This window comes from Salvelinus alpinus, chromosome 12 (assembly GCF_045679555.1).
Source record: "Salvelinus alpinus chromosome 12, SLU_Salpinus.1, whole genome shotgun sequence".
Lineage (NCBI taxonomy): Eukaryota > Metazoa > Chordata > Actinopteri > Salmoniformes > Salmonidae > Salvelinus > Salvelinus alpinus.
Genome location: NC_092097.1, coordinates 55313609 through 55336972, shown reverse-complemented (window position 1 = coordinate 55336972; position 23364 = coordinate 55313609). Strand labels below are relative to the sequence as shown.

General features: G+C 42.1%; 3 protein-coding genes across 3 annotated transcripts; all 3 read right to left on the bottom strand.

The window, feature by feature from the left end:
• Positions 1 to 13651: 13651 nt before the first annotated feature.
• LOC139536382 (L-rhamnose-binding lectin CSL3-like) lies at positions 13652 to 16868 on the bottom strand. Its single transcript, XM_071336880.1, has 9 exons — positions 16796 to 16868; positions 16448 to 16483; positions 16323 to 16367; positions 16026 to 16161; positions 15683 to 15801; positions 14345 to 14389; positions 14099 to 14234; positions 13915 to 14022; positions 13652 to 13845 (listed from the first exon to the last, which is right to left on the bottom strand). Exons 1-8 carry the CDS (start codon positions 16824 to 16826, stop codon positions 13917 to 13919), a joined length of 654 nt encoding a protein of 217 aa, XP_071192981.1. The 5' UTR covers positions 16827 to 16868; the 3' UTR covers positions 13652 to 13845; positions 13915 to 13916.
• A 3033-nt stretch (positions 16869 to 19901) lies between these two features.
• Positions 19902 to 21102, bottom strand: LOC139536389 (putative nuclease HARBI1). Its single transcript, XM_071336888.1, has 3 exons — positions 20899 to 21102; positions 20506 to 20617; positions 19902 to 20411 (listed from the first exon to the last, which is right to left on the bottom strand). Exons 1-3 carry the CDS (start codon positions 20965 to 20967, stop codon positions 20041 to 20043), a joined length of 552 nt encoding a protein of 183 aa, XP_071192989.1. The 5' UTR covers positions 20968 to 21102; the 3' UTR covers positions 19902 to 20040.
• Positions 21103 to 21324: 222 nt separating this feature from the next.
• On the bottom strand, positions 21325 to 22945 carry LOC139536368 (uncharacterized). Its single transcript, XM_071336852.1, has 8 exons — positions 22623 to 22945; positions 22359 to 22535; positions 22207 to 22268; positions 22038 to 22124; positions 21909 to 21950; positions 21667 to 21840; positions 21552 to 21587; positions 21325 to 21453 (listed from the first exon to the last, which is right to left on the bottom strand). The coding sequence occupies exons 1-7, from the start codon at positions 22795 to 22797 to the stop codon at positions 21552 to 21554; spliced, it is 753 nt and encodes a 250-aa protein (XP_071192953.1). The 5' UTR covers positions 22798 to 22945; the 3' UTR covers positions 21325 to 21453.
• Between the last annotated feature and the right edge of the window lie 419 nt (positions 22946 to 23364).

The following is a 23364-nucleotide window of genomic DNA, read 5'->3' as shown; positions in this document are numbered from 1 at the left end:
TTATTGCCTTATTTCATTGTAGAGCCTCTAGCCCTGCTCAATACACCTTAGCTAACCCTTTAGTTCCACCTCCCACACATGCGGTGACCTCATCTGGTTTAAATTATGTTTCTAGCGACAATATCTCTCTCATCGTCACTCAATGCATAGGTTTACCTCCACTATATTCACATCCTGCTATACCTTTGTCTGTACATTATGCCTTAAATCTATTCTACCTTGCCCAGAAACCTGCTCCTTTTACTCTCTGTTCCGAACGTACTAGACGACCAGTTCTTATAGCATTTATCCGTACCCTTATCCTACTCCTCCTCTGTTCCTCTGGTGATGTAGAGTTTAACCCAGGCCCTGCAGTGGCTAGCTCCACTCCCATTCCCCAGTCGCTCTCATTTGTTGACTTATGTAACCGTCAAAGCCTTGGTTTCATGCATGTTAACATTAGAAGCCTCCTCCCTAAGTTTGTTGTATTCACTGCCACTGTCAACATGGATGTCCTAACCGTGTCTGAATCCTGACTTAGGAATACCACCAAAAACCCTGAAATGTCCATCCCTAACTATAACATTTTCTGAACAGATAGAACTGCCAAAGGGGGCGGAGTTGCAATCTACTGCAGAGACAGCCTGCAGAGTTTTGTCTTACTCTCCAGGTCTGTGCCCAAACAATTTGAGCTTCTACTTTTAAAAATCCACCTTTCCAGAAACAAGTCTCTCACCGTTGCCACTTGCTACAGACCACCTTCTGTCCCCAGCTGGGCCCTGGACACCATATATGAATTGATTTCCCCAATCTATCTTCAGAGCTCGTGCTGTTAGGTGACCTAAACTGGGACATGGTTAACACCCCGGCCATCCTACAATCTAAGCTTGATGCCCTCAATCTCATACAAATTATCAATGAACCTACCAGGTACAACCCCAAATCCGTAAACACGGCACCCTCATAGATATCATCTTAACCAACCTGCCCTCCAAATGCACCTCTGCTGTCTTCAACCAGGATCTCAGTGAGCACTGCCTCATTGCCTGCGTCCGTAATGGGTCTGTGGTCAAACGACCACCCCCCATCACTGTCAAACGCTCCCGAAAACACTTCAGCGTGCAGGCCTTTTTAATCGACCTGGCCCGGATATCCTGGAAGGATATTGACCTCATTCCGACAGTAGAGGATGCCTGGTTATTCTTTAAAAGTGCTTTCCTCACCATCTTAAATAAGCATGCCCCACTCAAAAAATGTAGGACCAGGAACATATACAGCCCTTGGTTCACTCCAGACCAGACTGCCTTTGACCATCACAAAAACATCCTGCTGCGTACTGCGTTAGCATCAAATAGCCACCGCAATATGCAAATATTCAGGGAAGTTAGGAACCAAAATACACAGGCAGTTAGGAAAGCTAAGGCTAGCTTTTCAAAAAGAAATTTGCATCCATGTAGCACAAACGCCAAAAAGTTCTGGGACACTGTAAAATCCAATGATAATGAGAGCATGTCCTCCCAGCTGCCCACTGCACCCAGGCTAGGAAACACTGTCACAACCGATAAATACATAATAATTGAGAATTTCAATAAGCATTTTTCTACGGCTGGCCTTGCTGTCCACCTGGCTACCCCTACATCGGTCAACAGCCCTGCACCCCCCAGATCAACTTGCCCAAGCCTCCCCCGTTTCTCTTTCACCCAAATCCAGATAGCTGATGTACTGAAAGAGATGTAAAATCTGGACCCCTACAAATCAGCTGGCCTTGACAATCTAGACCCTCTCTTTCTAAAATGATCCACAGAAATTGTTGCAACAACTATGACTAGCCTGTTCAACCTCTATTTCGTATCGCCAGAGATCCACAAAGATTGGAAAGCTGCCGCGGTCATCCCCCTCTTCAAAGGGGGAGACACTCTAGACCCAAATTGCTACAGACCTATATCTATCCCACCCTGCCTTTTTAAAGTCTTCGAAAGCCAAGTTAACAAACAGATCACCGACCACTTCGAATCCCACCGTACCTTCTCCGCTATGCAATCTGGTTTCCGATCTGGTCATGGGTGCACCTCAGCCACGCTCAAGGTCCTAAACGAAATCATAACTGCCATCGATAAGAGACAATACTGTGCAGCTGTATTCATCGACCTGACCAAGGCTTTCGACTCTGTCAATCACCACATTCTTATTGGCAGACTCAACAGCCTTGGTTCCTCAAAAGACTGCCTCGCCTGGTTCACACACTACTTCCTAGACAGAGTTCAGTGTGTCACATCGGAGGGCCTGTGGTACGGACCTCTGGCAGTCTCTATGGGGGTGCCACAAGGTTAACTAACCTCCAGACGAGCTTCAATGCCATACAACTCTCCTTCTGTGGCCTCCATCTGCTCTTAAATGCAAGTAAAACTGAATGTATGCTCTTCAACCAATCACTGCCCACACCTGCCCGCCCGTCCAGCATCACTACTCTGGACGGTTCTGACTAAGAATACGTGGACAACTACAAATACCTAGGTGTCTGGTTAGACTGTAAACTCTCATTCCATACTCACATTAAGCATCTCCAATCCCAAATTAAATCTAGAATTGGCTTCTTTTTTCGCAACAAAGCATCCTTCACTCATGCTGCCAAACATACCCTCGTAAAACTGACTATCCTACCAATCCTTGACTTTGGCGATGTCATTTACAAAATACCCTCCAACACTCTACTCAGCAAATTGGAAGCAGTCAATCACAGTGCCATCCGTTTTGTCACCAAAGCCCCATATACTACCCACCACTGCAATCTGTATGCTCTCGTTGGCTGGCCCTCGCTTCAAATTCGTCGCCAAACCCAATGGCTCCAGGTCACCTATAAGTCTTTGCTAGGCAAAGTCCAGCCTTATCTCAGCTCACTGGTCAGCATAGCAGCACCCACCATAGCAGCACGCGCTCCAGCAGGTATGGTCACCCCCAAAGCCAATTCCTCTTTTGGCCGCCCTTCCTTCCAGTTCTCTCCTGCCAATGACTGGAACAAACTGCAAAAATCACTGAAGCTGGCGACTCATATCTCCCTCACTAACTTTAACTTCTTATGGCTGCAAGGGCAGTATTGAGTAGCTTGGATGAAAAGGTGCCCATTGTAAACGGCCAGCTCCTCAGTCTCAGTTGCTAATATATGCATATTATTATTAGTATTGGATAGAAAACACTCTAAAGTTTCCAAAAATGTCAAAATATTGTCTGTGAGTATAACAGAACTGATATTGCAGGCGAAACCCTGAGGAAAATCCAAACAGGAAATGGCATCCATTTTGAAATATCCATGTTCCATAGCCTCCCTTTGCTGGATTTAAAGGGATATGAACCAGATTCCTTTTCCTATCGCTTCCTCAAGGTGGCAACAGTCTTCAGACATAGTTTCAGGCTTTTATTTTGAAAAATGAGCCAGAACGATAACATCTCGTCAAGTGGTCACATGAGTTTTGCTCGCGCAACAGAGTTTGGACAGCCATTGTTTTCCCCTCTCCTACTGTGAAAGACATTTGCGGTTGATATATTATCCATGATATATTTTAAAAACAACCTGAGGAATGATTATAAAAAACTTTTGACATGTTTCTGTGGACATTATGGAAACTATTTGGAATTTTCGTCTGCGTTGTCGTGACGTTGTCGTCTTTCCTGTGGATTTCTAAACATAACGCGCCAAACAAACGGAGGTATTTTGGATATAAAAATAATCTTTATGGAACAAAAGGAACATTTTTTGTCTAACTGGGAGTCTCGTGAGTGAAAACATCCGAAGATCATCAAAGGTAAACGATTAATTTGATTGCTTTTCTGATTTTCGTGACAGCGCTACTTGATGCTAAGTGTACTTAATGTTTTGTCGAGCAATCGATAAACTTACACAAACGCTTGGATTGCTTTCGCTGTAAAGCATAATTTCAAATTCTGACATGACAGGTGGATTAACAAAAGGCTAAGATGTGTTTTCCTATATTGCACTTGTGATTTCATGAATATAAATATTTTTAGTAATATTTATTGAATGTAGCGCTATGCTATTCAGCGGTTGTGGATGACACTTATCCCATTAACGGGATTGCAGCCATAACAAGTTAACTTCTTTGGGCTGCAAGCCCGACGTCGGTACACTTATGACAACAGCCAGCTCAAGTGCAGGGCGCGATATTCAAAATATATATTTTTAGAAATATTTAACTTTCACACATTAACAAGTCCAATACAGCATTTGAAAGATAAACATCTTGTGAATCCAGCCAACATGTCCGATTTTTAAAATATTTTACAGCGAAAACACCACGTATATTTATGTTAGCTCACCACCAAATACAAAAAAGGACAGACATTTTTCACAGCACAGGTAGCATGCACAAAATGAACCTAACTAACCAAGAACCAACCAAACTATCCAAGAAACAACTTCATCAGATGACAGTCTTATAACATGTTATTCAATAAATCTATGTTTTATTCGAAAAATGTGCATATTTGAGCGATAAATCAGTTTTACATTGCAGCTACCATCACAGCTACCGTCAGAAATAGCACCGAAGCAGCCAGAGTAATTACAGACACCAACGTCAAATACCTAAATACTCATCATAAAACATTTCTGAAAAATACATGGTGTACAGCAAATGAAAGACAGGCATCTTGTGATTCCAGCCAATATTTCCGATTTCTTAAGTGTTTTACAGCGAAAACACAATATAGCATTATATTAGCTTACCACAATATCCAGAAACACAAGCCATTTACCAGCAGCAAAAGTTAGCGATCGTAACAAACCAGCAAAAGATATATAATTTTTGACTAACCTTGATAAGCTTCATCAGATGACAGTCCTATAACATCAGGTTATACATACACTTATGTTTTGTTCGAAAATGTGCATATTTAGACCTGAAATCAGTGGTTATACATTGTGCTAACGTAGCAGCTTTTTCCCACAACGTCCGGATATTTTTCTGACACTCACATATTCTGACCAAATAACTATTCATAAACATTACTAAAAAATACATGTTGTATAGGAAATGATAGATACACTAGTTCTTAAAAAACAACAGATGCTTCTGGAAGTGGTGTCGGAGGGCCAGTAGGAGGCACCCTTTCTTCTGGTCTAAAAAATATCTCAATGACCGAGGGCAGTAGGGTGCTGTCTTTTGGATGGGACGTTAACCTGTTGAGGCCACGGATGCCGCTAGCGGCACTCCTCCCACATTCCATTGAAAAGGCAGAGCGGCAAATTCAAAAAACAAAATTGAAATATTTAACTTTCACACATTAACAAGTCCAATACAGCATTTGAAAGATAAACATCTTGTCAATCCAGCCAACATGTCCGATTTTTTAAATGTTTTACAGAGAAAACACCACATATATTTATGTTAGGTCACCACCAAATAAAAAAAGACAGACAGACATTTTTCACAGCACAAGTAGGCTGCAGGTAGCATGCACAAGCCAACCTAACTAACCTAGAACCAACCTAAATAACCTAGAAAAAACTACCTCAGATGACAGTCCTAAAACATGTTACACAATAAATCTATGTTTTGTTCAAAAAAATTGCATATTTTAGCTATAAATCAGTTTTACATTACTGCTACCATCATAGCTACAGTCAGAAATCGCACGGGAGTAGCCAGAGTAAATACAGACACCAACTACCTAATTACATATCATAAAACATTTCAGACAAATATATGGTGGATAGCTAATGAAAGACAAATATCTTGTGAATACAGACAATATTTCCGATTGTTGAAGTGTTTTACAGCGAAAACACCACATATATTTATGTTAGTTCACCACCAAATACAAAAGACAGACAGACAGTTTTTCACAGCAACGGTAGCATGCAAGTAGCTAACCTAACTAACCTAGAACCAACCTAGAACCAACCTAAATAACCTAGAAAAAACTCCCTCAGATGACAGTCCTATAACATGTTACACAATAAATCTATGTTTTGTTCGAAAAATGTGCATATTTTAGCTATAAATCAGTTTTACATTACTGCTACCATCATAGCCACCATCACAGCTACAGTCAGAAATCGCACGGCAGTAGCCAGAGAAAATACAGACACCAACGTCAACTACTAATTACACATCATAAAACATTTCAGAACAATATATGGTGGATAGCTAATGAAAGAATAAGATCTTGTGAACAGAGCCAATATTTCCGATTTTTGAAGTGTTTTACAGCGAAAACACAATATATCGTTATATTAGCTTACTACAATAGCTAGCACACAGCAGCATTGCTTCTAGTCAAACGGTAGCATAGCACAGTTCGACAGATATATATGAAAAAGCATCCCAAATTGGGTCCTTATCTTTGTGGATCTTCCATCAGAATGTTCTCCAAGGGGTCCTTTGTTCAGAACCGACTTTATTTGGATCCATAACGAACGATTTCCCTCAGAATTAGCAAGCACCATTAGCTAGCATTGCTAGCCTCTCGTTCTTGAACCAATTCTTGCGTCGCATCACGTCTAAAGTCCAGAATAAATTTCAATAATATAATTAAACTATATTGAAAAAACATACTTTAAGATGATATTGTGACATGTATCAAAGAAAATCGAAGCCAGAGATCATATTCACCTTTAAAAAGGTTCTTCAATGAGCCGAGTACAGGTCAGACTTCGCGCCCAGAAAATAAATAAAAGTGCGCACGTCTCAGTCCAAGACGTTGTGTTCAGTCCCTGGTCGAGATAATCAACTGATTTTTTCTCTCACTTCCGCATTACACCCAGGCGAAGGCGTATGACGTGTTTCTACAGTCATAAGTGACATGCCCTTTTATAGACAAGCTCCTGAAGAGAGAGTTCGCTTTTGGAAATCTCACTTCCGGTTAGGAAATGGTCTGTAAAAGGAGTTCTGTTTCACTTAGAGAAATAATTCAAACGTTTTTAGACACTAGAGACTGTTTTCTATCCAATAGTAATAATAATATGCATATTGTAGGAGCAAGAATTGAGTACGAGGCCGTTTAAAAATCATACGATTTTCTCCAAAAGTGAAAACAGCACCCCCTTGTCCTCAACAGGTTAAATGGGTGTCCTGACTCTCTGTGGTCACTAAAAGTCCCATGGCACTGATCGCAAGAGTAGGCGTGTTATCCCCAGTGTCCTGGCTACATTCCCAATCTGTCCTTCATACCATCATGGCCACCTATTCATACAATTGGCTCATTCATCCCCCTCTTCTCCCCAGTAACTATTCCCAAGGTTGTTGGTGTAAATGAGAATGTGTTCTCAGAAAACTAACTTGTTTAAATAAAACTAAACAAATGAATTAATATAGATAGGCACATTGTATCTTGTCTGGTTTAGCGTCCCAGATAAAGCTAAATGTTTTTTACTCCTATGATTTGAAAAACGAGTCATCAGGAGTACAGTCGTGGTCTAAAGTTTTGATAATGACACAAATATTAATTTCCACAAAGTTTGCTGCTTCAGAGTCTTTAGATATTTTTGTCAGATATTATGGAATACTGAATTATAATTACAAGCATTTCATAAGTGTAAGGCTTTTATTGACAGTTACATGAAGTTGATGCAAAGAGTCAATATTTGCAGTGTTGACCCTTCTTTTGCAAGACCTCTGCAATCCACCCTGCTGTTAATTAACTTCTGGGTCTGACTGACAGATGGCAGCCCATTCTTGCATGATCAATGCTTGGAGTTTGTCAGAATTTGTGGGTTTTTGTTTGTCCACCCGCCTCTTAAGGATTGATCACAAGTTCTCAATGGGATTAACTTCTTGGAACTATAGGGGGTGCTGTTCCGCATTAGCATATTTGGGTCTCCAAATTAAACTGCCTCGTGCTAAATTCTTGATCGTACAATATGCATATTATTGTTATTATTGGATAGAAAACACTTTCTAGTTTCTATAGAAGTTGGAATTTTGTCTCTGAGTGGTACAGAACAATATCTACAGCACTTTTCATGACAGGGGTCAGATTTCATAAATTTTTACCCCTGATCTGGAGTCTGTTTTTAAGGCGACAGTGAATGCTATGAAGAAACCGACACTGCCTACGTCTTCCTCTGGGTGTCTGTACGTCATCACGTTTTGAATGGAGTCTATTGCACAATCCCAGCCCATATAAAACCACAAAACTTGGGAGGACCTCTCTCTCTTCTCCGCGCGCCACAAGCAAGATGGACATCGGACCTGCCTCATTCCAAATCGTTGTTTAACTAGTTATATTTCTCCGGTCATGTTTTCAGTCGTTATAGTTGTTAAAAACATCATAATGTAGTTAATTTGAACCGTTTTATAGCAATTTATATCCGTTTAGTGCGATTTTGAGGAATTTCTTTGTGGTGCACTTTTTAGCTTTGGAAACGTTTCGGGGTGTCGGTCGTTGGTGGTGGACATTTCGAAGGACAGAGGACATCTATCGACCAAAAGACGTTTATAACATAGAAAGGATACATTGCCCAAGAATCTGATGGAAGAACAGCTCAAAGTAAGCAATATTTAATATGATAAATCGTTGTTCTGTCGAAATATTTTAAACGCATATTTCGCCATTTTGTTTGGTATAGCTTCACTTGGCGAACCCTGTATTGAAAAGTAAGGATAATTTTAAAAATGTAAATCAGCGGTTGCATTAAGAACTAATTTGTCTTTCGATTCCTGTCAACCCTGTATTTTTTAGTCAAGTATATGATTAGCTTTCGATTAAACTAGATCACTCTGAAAGCTGACGTTCCTCATTTTGAGGCTTGAGTTGTGACTATTTCCATTGTATAACCACGGTTTTGTATGGCTAAATATGCACCTTTTCGAACAAACTGTATATGTATGTTGTAAAATGATGTTACAGGAGTGTCATCGGAAGAATTCTGAGAAGGTTAGTGAAAAAATTAATATATTTTGGCGGTGATTACGTTATAGCGCTCTTTGGCTGGAATCGATGCTCTGGTAACGTTTGCACATGTGGTATGCTAACTTATCGATTTATTGTGTTTTCGCTGAAAAACGCTTAGAAAATCTGAAATATGGTCTGAAATCACAAGAACTGGGTCTTTCCATTGCTATGCTTTGTCTATTTTTATGAAATGTTTTATGATGAGTAAATTGGTCATACACGTTGCTCTATCTAGTAATTCTAGTCGATTTGTGATGGTCGGTGCAATTGTAAACTGTGATTTCTACCTGAAATATGCACTTTTTTCTAACAACACCTATCCTATACCATAAATATGTTATCAGACTGTCATCTGAAGAGGTTTTTTATAGGTTATTGGCTATCAATATCTTAGTTTAGCCGAATTGGTGATAGCACCTGAAGGAGTAAGAAACTGATGGAGTTAGAAAAGTGGTGTATTTTGCTAACGTGTTTAGCTAATAGATTTACATATTGTGTCTTCCCTGTAAAACATTTTAAAAATCTGAAATGGTGGCTTTATTCACAAGATCTGTATCTTTCATCTGGTGTCTTGGACTTGTGATTTAATGATATTTAGATGCTACTATCTACTTGTGAAGCTATGCTAGCTATGCTAATCAGTGTGTGGGGGGGGTGGGGGGTGATCCCGGACCCGGGGTAGAGGCTCGTGAAAGGTTAAGGTCTGGGGAGTTTCCTGGCCATTGACCCAAAATATTGATGTTTTGTTCCCAGAGCCACTTAGTTATCACTTTTGCCTTATGGCAAGGTGCTCCATCATGCTGGAAAAGGCATTGTTCGTCACCAAACTGTTCCTGGATGGTTGGGAGTAGTTGCTCTCGGAGGGTGTGTTGGTACCATTCTTTATTCAAGGCTGTGTTCTTAGGCAAAATTGTGAGTGAGCCCACTCCCTTGGCTGAGAAGCAACTTCACACATGAATGGTCTCAGGATGCTTTACTGTTGGCATGACACAGGACGGATGGTAGCGCTCACCTTGCCTTCTCCGGACAAGCTTTTTTCCGGATGCCCCAAACAATCGGAAAGGGGATTCATCAGAGAAACTGACTTTACCCCAGTCCTCAGCAGTCCGATCCCTGTACTTTTTGCAGAATATCAGTCTGTCCCTGATGTTTTTCCTGAAGAGAACTGGTTTCTTTGCTGCCCTTCTTGACACCAGGCCATCCTCCAAAAGTCTTTGCCTCACTGTGTGTGCAGATGCACTCACACCTGCCTGCTGCCATTACTGAGCAAGCTCTGTACTGGTGGTGCCCCGATCCCGCAGCTGATTCAACTTTAGGAGATGGTCCTGCCGCTTGCTGGACTTTCTTGGGCACCATTAAGCCTTCTTCACAACAATTGAACCGCTCTCCTTGAAGTTCTTGATGATCTGATAAATGGTTGATTTAGGTGCAATATTACTGGCAGCAATATCCTTGCCTGTGAAGCCCTTTTTGTGCAAAGCAATAATGACGGCACGTGTCTCCTTGCAGTTTACCATGATTGACAGAGGAAGAACAATGATTCCAAGCACCACCCTCCTTTTGAAGCAAGACAGAGTGATCTCCAGCCCAGCCTTGTCAGCACTCACACCTGTGTTAACGAGAGAATCACTGACATGATGTCAGCTGGTCCTTTTGTATAGTTTATTTTTTAAAGATCCAATACGTAGTATTGTACACTTCTCATAATTAGGTTTTAGTCCAGAGAGTCCAGAAAAGTTATCTAGATCTTCAATGAGACATTACAGGGATCTAGCTAGCAGACTAAATATAAAACTTGAGTAATCGGCATACATGGACACCTTTGTTTTTAAGTCTTGGATTTCTAATCCTCTAATGTTGTTATTTGTTCTGATTTTAAAAGCTAGCATTTCGATGGCCATAACGAATAGATATGGTGACAGCGGACACCTTTGTTTTTCTCCGCTTGACAATTTAAAACTCGCGCTAATTTTTCAAAATAAAAGCCTGAAACTATGTCTAAAGCCTGGTCACAGCCTGAGGAAGCCATTGGAAAATGAATCTGGTTGATACCCCTTTAAATGGAAGAAAGATGGGCCAGCAAACACAGATAAAAATAAAAAAGTCACTTCCAGGTTAGACTTTCTCAGGTTTTGCCTGCAGAATCAGTTTTGTTATACTCACAGACAATATTTTGACAGTTTTGGAAACTGTGGAGTGTTTTCTATCCTAATCTGTAAATTATATGCATATTCTACGATCTGGACCTGAGAAATAGTCTGTTTACCTTGGGAATGTTTTTTTATTTTTTTTATTTTTTTATCTGACCCCTAGCGTCAAGAGGTTAAACTCACAGACACTATTTTAAACAGAAAACAGACAGCTTTATCTGGGACGCTAAACCAGACAAGATACAGTGTGCCTATCTATATTTATCCATTTGTTTATTTGTATTTAAACAGGTAAGTTGTCTGAGAACACATACTCATTTACAGCAACAACCTGGGGAATAGTTACAGGGGAGAAGAGGGGGGATGAATGAGCCAATTCTAAACCGGGGATGATTAGGTGGCCATGATGGTATGAAGGACAGATTGGGAATTTAGCCAGGACACTGTGGTTAACACCCCTACTCTTGCGATCAGTACCATGGGATCTTTAGTGACCACAGAGAGTCAGGACACCCATGTAACGTCACATCCAAAAGATGGCACCCTACTGCCATCTTGGTCATATGTTTTAGACAAGAGGAAAGGGTGCCTCCTACTGACCCTCCAACACCACTTCCAGAATCATCTGTTCTTCCATCCAGGGACTTACCAGGACCAACCCTGCTTAGCTTAGCTTAGCTTCAGAAGCAAACCAGGAGTGTGATGATGGGTGGTATGCAGGCCTAGCTGGCTATATAATGAATATGAATTGGGTGTTGTGATATTAAATATAAAAGCACTAAACATCCCTAAAATCTTCACTTAGTCAAAAGATTTATTTGAACCCTAAATGTTTCTCAAGTAAAATACTAAGAAAAGTTAATCCGCTGTTTAAATAGCGCTTTTGCCTGTGTACAGATTTCGATGTCTCATTTTTGATTGATTGCAAATGATACCTTTTTCTAAGTAAATACAAGCATTGCAGAGCTGGCTACAATTTAAATTTCATCCACCTGAAAATATATAAAAAATATTAATGCTGAATTAAACGTGCTGGTTGATAAAATACCTGTATTTATGGGAAACAGTTTGAAAAGGGTATTTTGTTATTAACTGATATTGTAAATTGGAATGGGTGAGTTGTCTTTTATAGAGTTATCAGAAATATGGAAAGGTCTGCTCAGTCCAAGATTTTAACCAATTGATTACAGCGTTACACCAAAAATGGAGGCAGGTGGCAGTAGAAGGAGGTAGGGAAGTGGTCTGTCTGCCCAATTTAACAGGATCAAAACTTGCAGCGGAATAAAAATAGCATAAATAGGAATGTATACCAGTTTCATTTGAGGACCAGGATGTTGATATGTGCCATACAGATTGCAAAATTGTTGGGAAGAGATTCCTCTCGATGATTCAAGACTTGTGCTTTTCAGCTAATGCAGATTTCGTAGTGAGAATACAGAATCAATTGACCATTTATTTTAGTATTGCCCTCAAGTAGGTTCTCAGGAATAGCTGAAAATGCAAAACATTGATCTAAAATTGACCCTAGATATACTGTTGGAGGTCAATTACTAATACTATTAACGTTTTTCCAACAGTCTGTAGAGTCTATTCAATAGAAATGGTATGTTAATCACAGCATAGTTGAAATATATATGCTGCGTAGAAATCCAAAGTGTTTGGCCAGCAGAGACAGGTGGGATGGGCTAAGGGAAGATGAGGGTTGGGATGTGGAATTGGAGACAAGTGGGGGTGGAGTTGCTGGGCGAAGGATAGAATGATGTAAAATAAATTCCAGATAAAACAAATACATCTGAATGACACTGAGGGGCTGTGTTGATACAGTTAAGGGTTATGCCATGAAGGTGTTTGTACAAATGCATACTAATTCAAATGCTCAGATGGACATGGTGCCATACATGCACTCTAACATTGTTGGCCTGGCTGTTTTTCATGGTTGTTTCTCTTATTTGGTGGTGCATAGGGAAGGGAATATAATTATTTTATTTCTCAGGGTGGAATGTGATGGTTGAGGGCCAGCTCTTGGATGTCTGTATCGGTCAGGTCCCCCTTTGACATTGTGGGAGATTTGTCGACGTGCCTGTGAGTCTCTGGATAAGAAGCTGTTGAACTAATGTGATGTAGTTGGGCAGCTTCCCTGGAAGTATGTTTAGTAAGAGAAGAAATAGTCTAGCTGAATTTACACAGTAACAATTGGTTCATGATCCAACCACTTAACTATCAATGTTTGTAGGGTCTAAACAGTGTATAAAAATGTCTCACCCATCCAGGTCTGCTTTGTGACCAGCTTAGCTGGTGATTAATACAAATTAGGACCATTAAGGCTGCTGATGGCATAAGTACTACCTGTCAATGATTTGAGAGGCAGGTTCAATTCATTTAAATTGTTTGACCATCCAGATCACACCGCCTGAGGTAGTCAGGAAAGTGATCACAATGAGTATTAAACTTTTCTACATCTGCCTAAAGGTGGGCACAGCTTACAGACGTCAAGACAAAGGCAAGTTATCCCCAGGTACAAATGAGTGCGGTGAAAAGTGTGTAAGAGAGAATACCGGACACATGGTCAGTAATATTGGTATGACATTTAGTAATATACAAGAGGCAACCAGTATCGTCTTCCAGCCACGTCATTTAATTCAGACCAACAACCACAGTTCAGAAATTGTTTAAGAAATAATTCAGCACAAAAGGCACAGGTTTACAATGGTCACTGAAGTTGATTTGGCAGTTGGAGGAAAACAGCATGACCCAATGATAAAGTCACAGAAGCCTTGTACATCTTCAGGTTCCCCAGGAAGATATCCTGCAAGACAAACCATCAGTACCAGCATTCTAGTTCCCAGTCATTTGTGCATGAACATATACAACTCACATTCAGTAACAGGTGTAAGCCACATCCAAGTACTTATAGGTTCCGACACAGGGGTCGCCGAACACGGAGTTGGATACCTTGACGATACACTGGCGCTCTCCGTCACACCTGTGTGAAACAGGTAGAGTTTAACATCTCAGCCAATGAGTGCCTACAGGTATATGCACACTAACGGTTTCAGTACCTTTTTGCCATTGTGCTGGTGGTGGATGGGCTGAGGCACTTGGTGTTTTTGAGTTGGTTTTGTGGGCGCCCAATGGAACACACATCGTGTTGACGACGACCATAGTTGGCACGCTGAATATGGATCTCACCCCGATCTGAGGAAGAGATCAAAGAAAAGGATTACCAAATCTGGTTGTATGTGTGGGCTAGTGACTAACATATGTCACCACATGAATACACTGTATGGTAGTGTTGACCAGCTTACCACATAGTAGTTGAGAATCAGAGCCTTCACATATGATGCTGCTTACTGCAAGGACAACACAGGAGTTACACCACACAAATTAAGACACATTAGCCTGGTGAAGTGTTAGTGATGGGGACTAATAGGGAATGTTTAAAATGCACCTGGAATCAACGTGTTGGCATGAAGTAAAGTATACAAAGTAATGCGCGTCATCTTCCACCGTTACCTTGTAGTTTCACTTCCTTATGAACAGTTGGTAAGCTGGTGAAAACAGGTCGACCCGCTACACCAAATCTGAATTTCTATGCAGTTTGTGCCATCTGTCAGATTAGCTATAGACCCTACCAATCTGTGGGAGTTGCTCTAGCTAGTTACCGTTCACTGAAACATATTCAGTGGTAAACCAGATTAAGTGCACAACCATCAAATAAGCTTGAGACACTTCCCTTCCATGTTCTTGCTGGCTAATTGAGCGAGATATGTACATATAAGGAACAGCAGCAGCATATGAGGCAAGTCGAAAAGGTTACTGCAAAAAGGGTCAGTGCAGATGGTCGGGGTAGTCATTCAGCAGTTTTATGGCTTGGGGGAAGTGGAAGCCATTCAAGGTCCTGTTGATTCCAGACTTGGTGCACCCGTACCATTTGTTATGGAGTAGCAGAGGCCAGTATGACTTGGGTGGCTCGAGTCTGTATGTAGGGCCTTCAGACACACGTGGTGTCGAGATCCTGATGGCAGGGAGCCCAGCCTGAGTGATGTACTGGGCCGTACACATTACCCTCTGTAGCACCTTGCAGTCAGATGCCATACCTAGTGGTGATGCAGCCAGTCAAAAAGCTCTCAATGGTGCAGCTGTAGAATTGAGGATCGGAGGGCTGATACCAAATATTTCTAGCCTCCTGGTTGGGAGGGGCTCGGCCCTCGTTTCCTGTAGTCCACTATCAGTTCCTTTGTCGTCTTGGCACCACACTTCCAGGTCCCTGACCTCCCTATAGGCTACGCTAACTAAAGTTGTTGCCGGCTACATTTTTCAATAACCACAGCTTGTTGGCTAGCTAGGGTTAGTTAGCAGGTGAGGGTGGTTTACACGTTGAGAAACCCATGCACGTATGAAGCGTTAAAGCCATAAGACGGCATTTAATAAAACGTAGTTAGCAATCTAGTAACATAGGGGAACGACCCATTCTATTCCTTTTCTAGCTATCAGCAGAGTGCACTCTTTTACAAAAGAGTAAAGTGGGTAGGAGTATTAAACAATACCCCAACATGCCACAGTCGTACCGATAGTACGTTGAATCTAATTATGGATATTGGTGCCCACCACTAAGTGTTATTAGCACACATTCAGAGACTGACTTGTTTCTTGCTGTTGGACACAGGAGTATTTGATGTCCAGGTACTTGTAAGTCCCGACACAGGGGTCTCCAAAAACGAAATTGGATGCCGGCACAACACACTCGCTCTTCCCACCGCATCTGTGTGTTTCAAAGACAGGTAGAGGTCATGAGTTCCTTTCTGCCATCTTGCTGGTTAACACTAGTCAAGGAGTTCCTACAGGTAAACACAGGTTCCAGTACCTTTCTGCCATCTTGCTGGTTAACACTAGTCAAGGAGTTCCTACAGGTAAACACAGGTTCCAGTACCTTTCTGCCATCTTGCTGGTTAACACTAGTCAAGGAGTTCCTACAGGTTCTAGTACCTTTCTGCCATCTTGCTGGTGGTGGATTGGCTGAGGCAGTTGGTGTCGGTGAGTTGGTTATCGGGGCGCCCAATGGAACACACATCGTGTTGACGACGACCATAGTTGGCACGCTTGATTTGAATCTTACCTCCATCTGAGGGAGATGGGGAAGAGAGACAATGAAAAGGAGAAAGGTGAGGGACAAAGGAGAGCCAAGTCTGGGTCTCTATGGTGTGGGCTAGTGACGCTAATCTACAGTAGAAACTATCATAGGTGGTCAGTGAGTATACTGTTCAGCAGTGTGGACTAGCTTACCACATTGCAGTAAAGCATCAGAGCCTTCACACGTGATGCTGATTGCTGCCAGGACAAATAAACAGGAATTACACACCACTCACATTAGCTTGGTTAAGTAGTATCATCATTATTACATACAGTACCTCCATCCGTTAGTGTACAGCAAGCTGCAGCCAGCACTGAAACAACATCACACAGCTAGTTGAGCAACATATGCACTTGGACCATGAAGCTAGAATTCAGCATTGGTCTCTATACTAATACATTTCAGTTATACTAAGTGTATTATAGTCAAGTTGAGCATTTGGTCTCTTATTCCAGGCACAAGATGTCACATTTGTTATGATTTTGTTTTGAATAGTTTTTTGTCCAATAGGGACTGAATGTCCCTCAAATCATATGACATGTACTTCTATTACTCACAAATACAAACAGTTGGTCATATATATTTAAATTCTAATCTGCATCAGATACAGATTTTGTATACTCACATGTGACCGCCAACAGTCTGAAAATGCGCATGATTCCAGGTAAAGGAGTGGTAGTAACAGAGAAAATGCAACTGATGACAACAAGACCCAATACACCTGGTATTTATGTTATGTGACATGTCTTAATTAACCCAGGTGTATCTCTTTGTCTCCAGGTGCACCTCATTGCAATTAGGGGCCGGCGTTTGCTGGTCTGAACCTGGCTATTGAGTCAGTCTCATGGAGTTAGATAGAGGACTCTAGATGGATGAAATCCTATTTGGCATGAACACTGCCATTGAGGGCTTCCAACATTTTAAAGTAGCCATCTAGGTGGTGCTTCTTCATTAAGGAAGAATTACATGGGCCACGTTCAGTCAAAAAACCTTCGATCATTGCAGATATACATTTCATGAATAGAGACAACGTATTTCCTTAATCTACATGTCGGAGAGACATATTTGTTCAAAATAGCATATTGTTATCTGAACCTTCCAAAAGGTTGCATCCTGCTGAACGCACCCCAATATTCAATCCGGGTCATCAGGTGGGATCAGCCAATTAATTATACTCTTGAGCAAACACAGCATAACTGTATGTGCAGTAAATTGCCTTGAATTGCCTAAATTACCTCTTCAATTCTCAGGGCTGCTGGACAGGTGCCTTGCCCGTCAACGTGAGAGCCCTTTGGGTGTTGCACTTATCAGGCTTTACCGCCACGGTCCAGAAAGGCTGGTCCGAGTGATTTTGTTCATTTATATGTTCCCAGTTGCCACTCCTGTGAAGGGAGACCGCTGCGCTTGAAGTCAGTTTGGTGACCACAGAACCCCAGTACAGGTACTCTACTGTAAACATTATTAAAGTGAACCGTGTTGAGTGACTATGTACATATGGCAGCAGTCTCTACGGTACAGGGTATAGTACCAGGTGGTATCAGCCCAGTACCCTGCTTTTAACAGTGACTAAGTTTGGGCAGGGTACTGGGCGGAGGCCGGCTAGAGGTTACTATTTCAACGTCCGATGGCCTGGAGTAAGAAACTTCTATCTCCAGTTTCTCAGTCTCTTAGGGTTAGCTTTGATGCACCTGTACTATCATCTACATCTAGATGGTAGCGGGGAGACAAGGCCATGGCTCGGGTGGCTGAGGTCCTTGATGATCTTCTTGGCCTATCTGTGACACTGCGTGCTGTAAATGTCCTGGAGGGCAGGCAGTGTGCCCCCGGTGATGCGTTGGGCTGACCGCACCACCATCTGGAGAGCCCTGTGGTTGCAAATTCCGGACCAGGCGTTGATACAGCCCTACATGATCGTCTCAATGGTGCACATGTAGAATTTCATGAGGGCCTAAGAGGACTAGCCACATTTCTTCAGTCTCCTGAAGTTGAAGAGGCGCTGTTGAGCTTTCACCACACTGACTCTGTGAATGGACTATTTCAGGTTTATAGTTATGTGCACGCCGAGTAACTTGAAGCTCTTCATCCTCTCCAGTGCGGCCCTGTTGACATGGATGGGGACTAGCTCAATCTGCTGTCTACAGTAGTCCACGATCATCTCCTTTGTTTTGTTGACATTGAGGGAGAGGTTATTTTCCTGGCATCATTCCGTTAGGTCCCTCAACTCCTTCCCGTAGGCTTTCTCGTCATTTTTGTTAATCAGGCCTACCACTGTTGTCAGCAAAATTGACGATTGAGTTGCCACGAAATCATGGGTGAACAGGGAGCACAGGAGGAGGCTGAGCACACACCCGTGTGGAGCCCCAGTCTTGAGGATCAGCGTTGCAGAGGTGTTGTTGACTAACCCGCTGGAGTGCCTTGCAGTTGTGGACGGAGTAATTGCCATACCAGGCCATGATGCATCCGCTCAGGACGCTCTCGATGGTGCAGTAGTAGTATTTAGAGAGGAGGCAGCATGGCAACTTTCTTCAGCCACCTTAGAAGGTAGAGACGCTGTTGTCATGTTGGTCCATGACGAGTCCGCAATGATGTAGTCGCTGAGAAACTTAAAACTTGTGACTCTCTCTACTGCAGTCCCGTTGATGTGGATCCGGGGTATGTTCCCTCCTCGCCTTCCAAAAGTCAACAATCAAATCCTTTGTTTTGCTAACGTTGAGGGAGAGGTTGTCATGACACCACAATGCCAGGGGCCTGTTGCACAAAACTAGGATAAGGGATTAAGCCAGGATATCTTGGTGATCCTGGCTCAATTGATCCGTAATCCGGTTGCACTAAAGATGGATAGGGGGCAGGAGGATATGTTATGGTATAAATTACCATGGAGATTTATTCTGTGGAGCTAGCCTGCTCCAGACCAGGCTAAATTCCAGGATCTATTTAATCTCATCCCTAATGTCAGTCAGCAGTCACCACAAATGGAAACCAATAGTTATTTCACTGCTCACTATACATTGTTATCACATATAACTAGACCCACTGTTATTATTTAAACGTTTGTGATCATTAATTAATGATTTTGGATAAAAAATGATTTTTAGATGATGTTGCTATCATTAGATAATTTACAGTTTCCCATAGACTATAAGGCTATATATAAAATGATAGAATATTAGGGCCACAGAGGGGAAAAAAACACAAGTCATAATATTGTAACCAGTTGTTTTAAAGGAGGACAGTTGTTAAAATGACAGATGTGGGGCATTTCGTGAAATTGTACTTCAGTATGGTTTCATAAACAAAGACATGCTGATGTGCCAGAATATTAAGTATCACATTGTCATAAGTATCAAAACTGTAAAAACAATATGTAGCTTTTCTGCAGAAAGAACCAGCCTCATAAATTTATGACTTTATCCTTTTTCTTCAGTGTGGCCCTAGTACTCTGTCATATAAACAAATACACATTCCATATGAATATAAAAACACAATGTGTAACATTATGTTCCTTTATTGAATAAGGACAAAACAAAGCAGGTAAACCATCAGCTCCTTTCGAAACTGAAGTCACAGTGACTCTACAAGATGGAAAGCACAGAATCCAAGCATATTATACAAAATGATACATACACATTCAAAGGTCTGTATATAACACACCCTGCATGTCTGCACACTAAAATAAATGCAGGACAAATCCATACACATCAACTGAACAGACAAATGAATGGATGCAGTAGCCTCCCTGCAGCCTTGTATTACACACAGTATACCGCACAAACATCATAAGAGGCCAAATTCGTCAAAAAACGAACCCAAAAAAAACCAAATTCCTCTGCCACCGCAGGACATATTTAACCAAAATTGAAAGCACACATACTAACTAAAATAATTCAACACATATTGGTCCCTCAGCAGCCGACCACTGTCGTCATCAGGGAAGATTGCCGGATTGTCCCAGTCCATGGCTGGTGGCACTCTGGGGGCCCTCTCCTTCCTCAGGCAGGCCACATTGTGGAGGACAGCACAAGCCACAGTAATATCACATGCCCTAACAGGGCTGACCCTTAATTTGTGAAGGCAGTGAAAGCGTGCCTTCAGGAGGCCAAAGGTCATTTCAACTCTGGCCCTGGTCCTGGCATGGGCATGGTTGTAGGCCTGCTGTGCTTCCTGGGGGTCTGTGAAAGGTGTCAGGAGAAAAGGCTGGCAGCCATACCCCCTGTCTCCCAGCAACACACCAGAGAATTCACCTGTCAACACAAAATCTCATCATTACTACCTCATAAACACAGTGATATTCTTGACACAGCCATGATGGTTATAAATAGGGGTTGTGTGGCTTACCTTGTGATAGGCACTGATAGATTTCAGAGGCCCGAAAGATTCTGGAGTCATGGACTGAGCCTGGCCATTTTGCCACAACATTGCTGATCACACAGTCAGCATTGCAGACCATCTGAAATCATAAGATGAGGAATATTACACCAATCAATGCACATCACTGGCAATGCAGAGTGTTCGTCAATGGACAATATCAAAAAGTTATGTTCACCTGAACATTAATGCTGTGAAAGGATTTCCTATTCACAAAATCGGCCTCATGGGCACCTGAGGGGGCTTTTATCCTTATGTGTGTGCAGTCCACTGCACCAATGACATTGGGGAAACCTGTCACACAAAGTAATGAGTATCCTACTATGTGTTAACAGTTGTCCTGTAATTTGTAGATCCTCTTACCTGCAATCCTATAGAACTCCTCTTTGATGTCACAGAGTCTTCTGTGGCCAGGGAAGGAGATGAAGACATCTGCTAATGCTTTGATAGCCAGACACACACTCCTTATTGTGCGGCAAATTGTGGCCTTGTTCAGCTGTTCTGCATCCCCCACTGAGTACAGGAAGGCTCCACTAGCAAAAAAGCGCAAGGCCACACAAACCATTTGCTCCACACTCAGTGCATGGCTCCGTGCAGTGCGGTGCTTAATCCTGGGACCCAGTAGTCTGCATAGATACCTGATGCCATCTGCAGAAAACCTGTATCTTTCATATAGATGGTCATCAGGGAAGGCCAGTGGGTCCAACCGGTCCCTGAAGACCCTTTCTCGCCTGAAGGCTCTCCTCAGCACAAGTGCTTCTTCATCCACCACATCTCGCACGAATGGGCATGCCATTGTCAGAGCAGAAAGGAACACACAATTTTGGGCCTTCATATAGGCTAGTGGCCACACCTGGTGCTGGGGGGGTGGGCAAAAGAGGGCGATGCCTTATAACGATGACTTGGTTGTACTGATTGCTGGGAAAATAAAAAAAACCTTAGAAAGATGCCACCGTCCTGTGTGCTCACAATAAGAGCTCATATGTCATGGCTCACTTGACTTTACGAGAATATACCTAATTTTTATTTTGAGCTGTGTCATCTTCTTGGAGCTGGGGGAGGAAAGAAAAATAATGATTAATACATTTGTGTTACAGTTAGCATACAGTGTACATTGAAGGCATATCTCACCTCCCTCTCAAGTTTTTTTATTTCAAGGTCCAGTTTCCTAATTGTCCTCTTTTTTGTTTCGGACTCCAGTGCAAGATTTTCCATCTTTTTCTTCTTGTACTGAATGTCTATGTCTGCCAGTTCTATTTGGCGCCGGAGGTGGTTGCCATACAACTTTCTGATAGCTTGTGAGCTCTGTGAACACAATACAATTAGCGCAGCTGGAATTTGGCAGGATGTGGTGTCCTTTTATTAATACGCACTATGTTGCCAGGCTGGTTTTCCCACTGTATAGCATCTGGGTCCTGTAAAATAAATTAGATTTTTTGATTTTGATGAGGACTCCTCACCATTGTAGAGTAAATAGTACTTTCACAGTCTTAACATGATACCTCATGCCTTCTGGAATCCAGAGAGATGGTCTCCTCCTCATCATCGTCTCCATCATGTGCTGTTGCTGCTGCACTGGGGCCTTCACCCTATCACATTTAATCGGATTCATATTGAAGCTAGTAGACAAGACATGCCAGGCCTACAGTATGCCTTTGATGGAGTACTCACTGGATCAGCATCGTCTGGTGCTTGTGCTGGTGGCTCTAACAGGAACACAGTGCTGCCAGACACTGCAAGGCAATAGGTAAACCAAAGTCAGACAGTCCAAATTGATTCAATATGAATGTGGTTGTATCCCATGTAGAGATGGAAGGACATACCTTGAATGAAGCGGGTGGCATCTTGGGAGGAACCTATGCTCGTCTCTTTCCCCCCAGGGATCCCCTCTAAGACGGGCCTGCCTTTATTTAGCTCCAAGGCCATGTCCTCTGCTGGGGTAAGGTCAGCCTTTGGTGACCCACCACCCGTGCCTTGTCTGTGGGTATTCTTTTTCACTGCTAAAACAGTACAGACAATGTGTGAGCAGGCACCTTCTGGGTACAATATATGCTTGTGCTTTGTTAAATATTAGTCAGGGACCATACCATTCTGCAGAATGTTCTTGTATTTGATTTTGACCTGCTGCCATGTCCGTTTTGGCCCGTTCATGTTTAATCTACACACACACACACACACACACACATTTAATGGAGTCACACTGCAAAAAATTACTTGGTATTTTTGTCTTGTTTTCAGTAAAAATATCAAAAAATTTATCATAGCTTTATACAGTGTGATGGAGTTACTTTACACAATTTCACTCATATCTGCAGTGCATTTCAATTAAAAATTTAACCGTTTCATAATTACAGTACAACTGCATTTTTGGAGATGTGAATTAAATATTTGAATTGTAATTGTGATGTTTCAGCGGAGCGGTGAGTGTGTAATTGTGCACTACTTACGCATTCAGGCGGTCTGCAATACTTTGCCACGCTTTTTCTCTTTGCTTTATCACTGTGGCGGTGTTGCCTTTCTTCTTAATTATATATTTTACCTCCTCGTATGCCTCCATGAGGATTTGTGCTTCCGACGGGGAAAAGTACGCGGCTCTAGTTGCCATGGTAAATCAGTTAATCTGTGATCTGTGGCGGGGTCTATTTGAGTGAGCCGTGAGCGCGCACCTATCCAGGATTGGTTTCACCTGGCTTAATGAATCCGTGTCTGCTCATCCTGGCTTGGTCTTTGTGCAACCAATTAAGCCTGGACGCACATGTTTTGGCTTCATTGAGCTCAGCTGAGTCATTTATCCCGGATGTCTTAATTCTACTTTTGTGCAACAGGCCC